The sequence below is a fragment of the Camellia sinensis genome, chromosome 12, assembly GCF_055761805.1.
Source record: "Camellia sinensis isolate YWXY chromosome 12, ASM5576180v1, whole genome shotgun sequence".
Lineage (NCBI taxonomy): Eukaryota > Viridiplantae > Streptophyta > Magnoliopsida > Ericales > Theaceae > Camellia > Camellia sinensis.
The window spans coordinates 108,745,691-108,755,180 of record NC_138972.1 but is presented as its reverse complement, the minus strand read 5'-3'; the positions used below and the strand labels follow the sequence as shown (position 1 = coordinate 108,755,180).

The window sequence follows — 9,490 nt, the reverse complement described above, 5'->3', positions numbered from 1 at the left end:
CTATTTAATTTGATCCAAATCAATTTTCAATTAAATCTCACCGTAGGCTCTAAAAATTACGCTAATCACAATGGCGTAGTCAATTTCCGTTTCTGTGGCCGATAAAGCCTTTAATTTTCAGTTTATAATAGTAAGTTAAACAGATATTCCTACAGTGAACAGATAAAAATTCAAAACCGCATATGTTCATACAAATGGCACACAAAATCGTATCAAATACATAATCATACTCATAATAAAGACCAATTAGCATACTACGGAACAGGGTTATCACATCACCACTACAAGAAATAACAGTTTTGCCGACCAAAATATTAGTCGCCAAAAGTCACTTTTTTAGCCGCCAAAACCAATTAGCGACTAAATTTTTTTGTCGCCAACTTAGTCGCCTAAACCTTTTCGGCGAATGTTTTAGCGACTAAACGTGTGTTTGGTCGCTGAAAGTGAAACATTTGGCTACTATTTTATTTAGTCGGCAAAACCTACCTTTTAGCTACTAAATTTTAGTTGGTCGGCAAAGGGCTAATGTTTGGCTACTAAATTATTGGTAGCCAATAGTCAATTATATTTTTTTGAAATTATACATTTACCAACCAATGTTTTAGTCGCCAATAAAAAAAAATCTCGCACACTATAAACCATATACAAACACCCTCTTTTCACTACGCCTCCATAACACCATATGATTATATATGCAACATATATTATTTATATAGTACATAGACCCGTATTAATATAAAAGAATATATATAAAGATAATTATTTTTTATTGAACATAATTTATGTAAAAATAAATTATTTATTTGAAAAAAAAAAGAGACCACTTTTGGTGACTAAACATAATTTTAGTCGCCAATTCTGTACTTTTGGCTACTAATAATTTTTTAGTCGTTAAAAATAAAGTTCCCGCGCTAAAATTACTACTTTTGGCGACTAAACTTCTTTTTCATCGCCGAATGCCTCACTTTTGGCTACTAAATTATTTTTAACGCCAAAAACCCTCACTTTTGGCTACTAAAAATTTTTTAGTCGGTAAAGGCTTCACTTTTGGCTACTAAATTTTTTTTAGTCGCCAAAGGGCCTAACTTTTGGCTACCAAAATTTTTTTAGACGGTAAAAGCCTCACTTTTGGCGACCAAACATCAATTCAGTCGCCGAATGCCTCACTTTTGGCTACTAATTTTTTTTAGTCGCCAAAGGGTCTAACTTTTGGCTACTAAAATTTTTTTAGTCGGTAAAAGCCATATATCGGCGACCAAACAGATTTTTAGTCGCCAATTGCTATACTTTTGGCTACTAAATTTTTTTAGTCGCCAAAAATCTTTACTTTTGGCTACTAATGCTTTTTTAGTCGCCAAAAGCTATACTTTCAGCGACCAAATTTTTTTAGTCGGGAAATTTAGTCGCCAAATGCGCTTTTTCCTGTAGTGCACCTCTCTAACACATCACTTCAAATCCAACCCATACACAACTCATATTTCATAAAAAGTCAAAAAGTATATTTATTTAGATCATCTCAATCCACCCCTAATTGAATTTGAACTAATTGTGATTGTTGAGATTGATTGATGATGAGATTGGTGTACAAATCGACGTATCTCAAATTAGGACCTTTCAGGTTTAAATTGTTCAAAATTTTAAAATGATATTTTTGCTTTTTTTTTTTTGGTTTTTGAATTTAAATGATATTTTTACTTGTCCCCAGCATCTTTGCTCCCTACCTGAGGAGGAATTTAGATTGCATGCTATTTTATTTAGAAATTGAAAATTTTATATAATTTTGGAAAAAAATTAAAAAAAAAAAATTGTTTGATGTTTTAGTCTATCTAGAAGGTGAGAACCCACTAAAACAGATCAATAGAACCTTCACTAAAACAAACAAGGCATTAACTCCACCAAATACTTGATATACTGATATACTAGAATAATTCTCAAATGGCCCACTATATATGTCAATCCATGTAATGAAACAGAAGCTGCAAGCTCTTCAAGTTGGGAGACTAAATGCTTTCTCAAATTATTATACTACCCCCCCCCCCCCCCCCTCCAAAAAAAAAAAAAATGCGAATAAATTGACAATATAACCAGATACAACATTTTTATATGGGGTCAAACCTATAAAATATGTAAATCCCACCCTAATATGGAAGGGTTGTGTCAATTCTATTATCGAATTTTGTGCATGTAAAAAATCTGCAAATTAGACTGACCAAGTGAAAGGTTACTTGAGATTATCTACGGATAGTGAAACCAAAGGACTTCAATTTTCATATTCTTCTCAATTTTTTTCTCAGCCATAACCATGTTGTTTCCTGTATGGGCATTTCTGGGAAATTGCTTTCATACTACAAGTTTATTAACTCTTTCAGTGCACTTTATATAGATCTATACAAGTTCCTTGGCCAAACTTATAGCATTTCAAAATTGAGCTGTAAAATAAAATGGAGGGATTAAAAGCACAATCTTAGAAAATGCTCCAAAGAAATTTTTGCAGAAGGGGGACAAATTGATTAGAAAAGATTGGTTTCCATACACTGAAATAAGTAAATTTCAACATTCATGTTCTACAGAAACTTCTGACAAGCATGAGATCCTTCCCAAGAAAATATATATATGCAGTCTAGTGAAGTACTGCTTCATGTCATCTGTAGTCAAAACGAAAAACAAAAACTCATGGACCACGAGGTGTGCTGAAACAGAAGCAGCCGTGAGCCTGGCCATCAGGTATCATTCCACCTTCTAACAATGTCACCACCTCATCCATCTCTGGTCGTTTTCCAGGGTTTGCGTCCCAGCATTTCTTCATGATGCTCGCCAATGAACTCGGGCAACATCTAGGGATTTCTGGGCGTAGATTCTATCAAAACCAATTCAAAAATTATGACATTGTCAATATAGAGTCGCTTGAAAAATCCAGCAGAGAAGGCTCTAGGGAGGTCATGCTCAACCTGAGCACCCTTGTGAACAAATTAGCATCCAACCCAACAAAGGCTAGAAAAGTTCAACCCAAATGAAGAGTAAATGCAGTTTCTTTAAAATTTTCATATTTAAGAACGTCCTGACATTGTCCAAAAATTCAAGGTAATTTAATCATATTTGATCCCAAAGAACGGTACATTTATCAATATACTAGCATAGGCACATGGGGATTGGAGACTTGACTATGTGATTGTCTATATTACACGGACTCAAGTACAAGTGCGGTCATCAAATCTAGAATTAAGGGTACTAGGTCTCGGCAAAGAAGGGTCATATTTTTATACTTTTAATTTATTATGTGAGATAAAATGTGTGATAATTAACATACAATGTCAAAAAGACATTTTACAATAATTATACAGCAATATATACATATAAATGATCGTGTTAACTACAAATATATAAGAAGTGTCTGATGGAAAGTATCAATCTCACACCCTAGTCCAAGAGTACAGTGTCCGAAGCAGGTATTTAAATTACTTTGAAGAATCCATGTAAAATAGGTGATTGTACATGTGCAGCCCATAGAGATGTATACCAACTCACAATCGTGATGAAAATGCTTGAAACATTATTTTCCATATGTAAAAGACTAACCTGTCGAACAACTGCAGAAGATACTTCAGCAAAGCTAAGATCAGGATAAGGCATGTCACAGCAATAGATTTCCCATAAGCATATGCCAAAACTGTACACATCGCATTTCCTATTGTAAGGCTTACCATCGAGGACCTACAAAAATTATCCCATCAGATTTCTTCTCCTGCTTTTGGAGAGAGGGAAACTGACAAAAGAACCTTTGAAGATAAATTAGACTATTTGGTCCTTTCAACCATTTAGCTTTCTATTATAAATTTGATCCGAGTACAAAGGAGTTGCATGGTTCAAGTACCTCTGGGGCCATGTACCCAAGGGTACCCGTTTCCCCAGTCATGTCCCTTGGGTTTTGAGCTTCAACTCGAGCAACACCAAAATCAGCAATTTTCAGAGTTCTATGAGAATCTAGCAACATATTTTCCGTTTTAACATCACGATGTACAATCTTATTAGAGTGAAGATAGCTCAAACTGGAAAGAAAAAAAGAAAAAGAAAAAAAGATCAGTCAAAACACACATATATATATATATAAATTCCCTTTTATATTTCAATTCAATAATAAGAGAAACTGTCCTCACCCTCTAGAAAGGTCCAAAGCCAGTTGAATCACAACCCTAAAGGCGAGTTTCTTTCTTATATTCCTGATTAGGTATTTCTTTAGTGTTCCACCTGGAAGGTACTCAACAACAACACAACAAGCTCTGGAGGGAAGGGAATTAGGAGCATCACTTGAGTTGTTGTTCAAAGGAATCTTCAGATTTGATGTTCCCATAGAAGCTCCAACAAACTATGACAGAAAATACAAGTACCATAAATATTCGAAAATATGGGAGGGAAAAAAGAAATTACGCGTCATTCAAGCCTAAAAAAGGAAAGAAATGGAAAATATCACAATAGGTAGAAAATGAAGAACAGTCAGATATTACCAGGCAATTTATGCGAAATGAGGACTAGAAATTAGTGGAAGATCATTATATTAAAATTGATGTGCAGTGTTAAATTCGTATTGCATTATAGCACCACCATTCTTTGCATACATTATGCAAAAAAGTGAAGACTGAGGAACAGAAGAAAGAAGAAGAAGAAACCTTTACCTTTGTAACATTTCGATGGTCAAGCTTATGCCAAACAGCAACCTCTTGCTGAAATGACGCCCGAAGAGCAGCAGTTTCAGCAGCTGTGGCAATACCATCCTCCCCCCAATCCAATACCTTCACTATAATATTAGGAAGACATATAATAATGAGATTAATAACATAATAAAAAACATGATGACTTTATGATATTAGCCAGATAATTGAAGTTTCGAGGTTTACTCTGCAAGAATTATATGAGGCAAACTATTTTTCGATATCATATTATGTGCTATGAAGCACGGATACTTCAAATAGGAAGACTTATCCGTATCGGATACCGATACTCCTTCAATACTTACGGATACGTATCAGATACTTATTAAAAGTATTGGATACTTCTTAATTAATTTTTCATTAATTTTGAAGTATCGGATACTTAGTTTTGAAGTATCAGATGCTCCAAGTCACATATTATCGGATACTTCTTAATTAATTTTGAAGTATCAAATGCTCCAAGTCACATATTACTCCTTCTACGAAATTAGAAGTGTATCATTTCTTGCATAACATCATAATATAATATAATTGCGAGGATAAATAGAATATTTTTACAATACTTTGCTCAGTTTTTTTTATAAAAATAACATAGTAAGCTAAAGTAATAGAATTCATCAAATTGACATATCTTCATTGTATCATGCATGTCCCCTATAACTACATAGAAGTAAGGATTAATAAGATAATGTAACAATAGTGAAATTAAATATCAATAAATAAATAAGCAAATAAACTTGCATAGAATATTTTTGACTAGTGCAAAAGGAAAAAGCATAGGGTCAAGTTGTGGATTGTTTTGATATTATAATATCAACATATAGACTTGATATTGAAATGAAATATTTGCAAGACCCATTGAAAATTTAAAAACTAAACTAGCTACTGCCTTAAATTAATATATAATTCTTAAATATTAGTATTTTACATCATAAAGTTACTGTGGTTTCTCAACATTCTTGAGCTTATGTGTAAGCCATTACTAATAATTTTTTTATTTTTTATTTTTTACAAACGTATCCTAACCGTACCCGTATCCTACTTTTTTAGATTTTACTGTATCGCTGTATCGCCGTATCCGTACTGTATAGTATCCGTACCTCGTATCCGTATCTGTGCTTTCTAGATTATGTGCTTTTGATAATTAACATTGCAGTGGTATTTACAACAGATCATATGTGCCTTACAAGCATGAATATATATGTTCAAACATAGACATGTATATCGATATAAATATGATGCAAAATGGATACGTAAATAAAAAATATAAATTTTCTCAACTGCATTGAAACTTTTTGTTGTCCAAGCATTATAGCAATGTGATGTAAACATTTGAATGGGTCACTTACCAAGTTACCATACCAAAAACAGTACATACTGACATGGAATCAGATTTTAATATTGCTCCTCTCCCAAATAAAAGGGGTAAAACAGGGAACCCTGAAAACAAAAGGAGGGGAACTAGAGAAAATACTTGCAACAATGTCAATTTGCAATACTATCTTACATCCAGAAGTTAGGTTCTATGCACAGCCTACCAACTTCAGCACGCTTAATGGAAAAACCAGCACTAGTAAATGGTCCTTTTCCTTTTGAACTATTTAAAAAATAAAAATAAATAAAATCTGTGTGTCTCATTGCATCTAGAGTAATTATTCTTTCTCTATCGCCCAATAAATTGAGCTAAAACCATTCACTTCCAACCTTCATTCCTGTGAAGTGGATTGTTTCTATATAAGGAATGGGAATGAGAATGTGGTATGTCACATGCTCTATAATATGGTACAAGAGGGGTAGACTTGTATAGATTATACTGTTAGAATTTAAGATACTTTTAGAGTATTTTTCTTTTAACAATTAGACATCTAGTAAAATGTGGTTTATTTTTTTCAAATGAATCATGTAACAACACATTTCTATGAGCATTATTATGACGCATTTTTTGTGCTTTATCTTGCCAAAACTACACTCTCTTTGGATTTTAGTTTAGTACATTCAATTTTCTTTCCTACTAAGGAAAGCTTTCAAATATATTGGAAAATTTATTGAAATCACTTTGGATCATTGAATTTTCCATTTTGGAACAAAAGTTTGCCATGTTTTGGAACATGTGTTTCAAAATGTAAATCACTAAGGTAGCATTTTCTAGACAATGCACCAATGCCTATATAGGATGTACAAGTTGCAAGCACACATTACGAGAGATGCCAGCAGTGTAGGAAGCCTCAAACAGAGGCCAATATACTACATTTAGTCTGCGATTGGATCATGAATTCAAGGAGGAATTTGGGAAATGAAAGGAAAAGTGATGGGAAAAGTGAATGAAATATAAGCTTTTTTCTTCTCTCCCTTTTCTTTTTTTTTTTAATTTTATTTTATTTTATTTTTTTCCACTTTTCCCTCCACAAATCCCTCCTCAAATCCATGATACAAACACAGCCTTACAGTCCAAAAGGCTTGTTTCTATAGCTGTTGGAACATTTTAAGAAACTCAATATCACAGGCAAACAAATTCATGCTTAGCAGACCAGTTCTGAGAAATCTTGAATACTCCCACATATCCTCTATTTTGCAGTAAGTTTCGACACTACAAAGAAACTTGCCACTTCTAGTGAAGTTAAAAGTTGCAGGCCATAACATAAACTATATCAAATGTTTCCTTGGGCATGAATACATCACAATTTAACCAATAATAAATTTAGTGGGCACCCTACAAAATACAAATACACAACACACAGAAATCACCGTGCATTAGAAGCAAACAAGGGTATAGATACTACTGGTATAGAAGAAGGAGCAACTACTTCAACATAGACCAATTAGAGCACCTTCGGCGGCAGCTTATAAGCCAATTTATAACTCAGCAAATAAGTGAAGGCTCCGATAATATGAATCATCCTTTTTAATTGAATGGAGAATATATCATTAAAAGAAAGAGGATTGAGGGGATCATAGGAGAGCACATTCCAGATAAATCCTCTAAGTAGATTAAGGAAGTTAGTCATTTAATCTGTTCTGATTTGCTTCCTATTAAAACAGACCAACTCAACAATAATTTGAAGTAGAAGCACCAATTAATAACAACTCAACCAAACAATTTACTAGTTCTAGAAATTATGACCAGAATAATACAATTTAAAGGATATCAGAGTAGAACACAGACAACATATAATTTAAATTCAAAACCATTAATGCAATGGGAAAGAAATCAATTTCTGAATAACTAAACAGAATGGAGCATAGGGAATAGTTGAATCACCTGCAATATCTTGGCCATCATAAGCACCTTTGTACACAGTCCCATATGTCCCATGTGCTATAACATTTCTTATATCCAATTTAGCTAAATCAATTTCCCAATCTTCCTTCCTCATCTGAACTTCCCTATCCCTCGACCAAACCCGACTCACATGCTTCTCTAACATTACATCCCAATTCTTGAAATCAATCTTATCTGCTCTGAAAAACAATTCTTTACTACTAATACTTCCCACATCCTTGGCCTTCACTCCCTCTCCCTCACCACTCTTCAACTCCATTTTTGTAGACTCAAACACAACAATATAACTTCAAGCACAGAGAAAAAACTATCAAAACCCAAAAGATATAGACAATTGATAAAAGGAGGGTGAAATTTCAAAACCCAACTCGAATTTTTGGAAACCCAACTCGAATAATTGAATACCAAACCATTAGATGATGTAACTCAGGTATAAAGGATGATTAAAAAAAAAAAAAAAAAACTTACCAAACCCATATCAAAAAAACAAAAAAATGGACCAAATATAACAGGAAAACAATCAAAATCAAATCCTGGTAAAAGAAGGGAAAGAGGGGGGGTGGAAAGCGGAAAACTGAAGCTAATTCAAAGGGAGGGGGAGGAGGGAGGGGATGACATCATCATCATTAACAACAAGGACACGAGCTGTCGCATTGATTGATTCAAGGCGAAAAGTAAGGCTTGTGTGGAGGAGAAAAAAAGAAAGAATTATTATTATTACTACTAGTGTAAAGTAGAGGGTTTTTAGAGAGATAAACTGACATGGGTGAGGAAAATTGGAAGCACGGGTGGCTTAAAATAGCTGCTTTCTAGGCCCGCCATGTTTGTAGACTAATATGTGTTTGTTTGTATGAATGACTCTGTGAAGTTTGAAATCAAACAAAACAGTGGACTTCACTGATTTTCATTATTCTAATCAAAATATGCTACTCTTTGCTGGCCTTTGTAACGGATATACCAACACCCTAGGTTTACTTAAAATAATGGATTATTTTGTAAAGTGGGTTAAAAATTAATTTTTAAAATTTTTTTAAAAAAATATAAAAAAAATAAAAAGATAATATAACTTAAAAATTTGAAAAAGCCAAAAAATAAATATTGCCAAAATAGGCCAACGATTATGCCTTAATTTTAGAAATTACATTTCTGTGTTTTAAATAGAATTACAATTTCTCCTATTTGTTACTCTGGTCAAACGATGAGTTTGCTCATAGTCAAAAATTTACTATCAAAAAATCAATTATTCTTTTTATTTTTTTCAAATCTTTTATAAAAAATTAGAAAATCAACTAAAATAATTAGTTCTCAAAACAATCCTTAAAAAAATATAAAATGTCAATTGTAACCTTAATAACACAAATTGTTTGAGGAATTGTTCAAGAGATTTTTTTGTTGTAATATTTTTTTTTTTTTACTATTTTTATAATTTATTTAGCTCTTTATGTTGTGGATTTTGAAGAAAATTGTTCAAGAGATTTTTTTTTTTTTACTTTTATAATTCAAT

The 9,490-nt window shown here is 32.8% G+C and overlaps 1 protein-coding gene across 1 annotated transcript; it reads right to left on the bottom strand.

Annotated features, from left to right (window-relative positions):
* Positions 1–2,485: 2,485 nt before the first annotated feature.
* Positions 2,486–8,914, bottom strand: LOC114287828 (serine/threonine-protein kinase 52). Its single transcript, XM_028231281.2, has 6 exons — positions 7,966–8,914; positions 4,671–4,792; positions 4,155–4,363; positions 3,872–4,046; positions 3,577–3,711; positions 2,486–2,857 (listed from the first exon to the last, which is right to left on the bottom strand). The coding sequence occupies exons 1-6, from the start codon at positions 8,243–8,245 to the stop codon at positions 2,672–2,674; spliced, it is 1,107 nt and encodes a 368-aa protein (XP_028087082.1). The 5' UTR covers positions 8,246–8,914; the 3' UTR covers positions 2,486–2,671.
* Between the last annotated feature and the right edge of the window lie 576 nt (positions 8,915–9,490).

Coding starts and splice junctions, on each gene's coding strand:
- LOC114287828 (XM_028231281.2), bottom strand. CDS start 8,245: ATGGAGTTGAAGAGTGGTGAGGGAGAGGGAGTGAAGGCCAAGGATGTG. Junction 3,712..3,871: donor TTGGGTACATGGCCCCAGAG/GTACTTGAACCA, acceptor TAATTTTTGTAG/GTCCTCGATGGTAAGCCTTA. Junction 2,858..3,576: donor CTTCTGCAGTTGTTCGACAG/GTTAGTCTTTTA, acceptor TGGTTTTGATAG/AATCTACGCCCAGAAATCCC.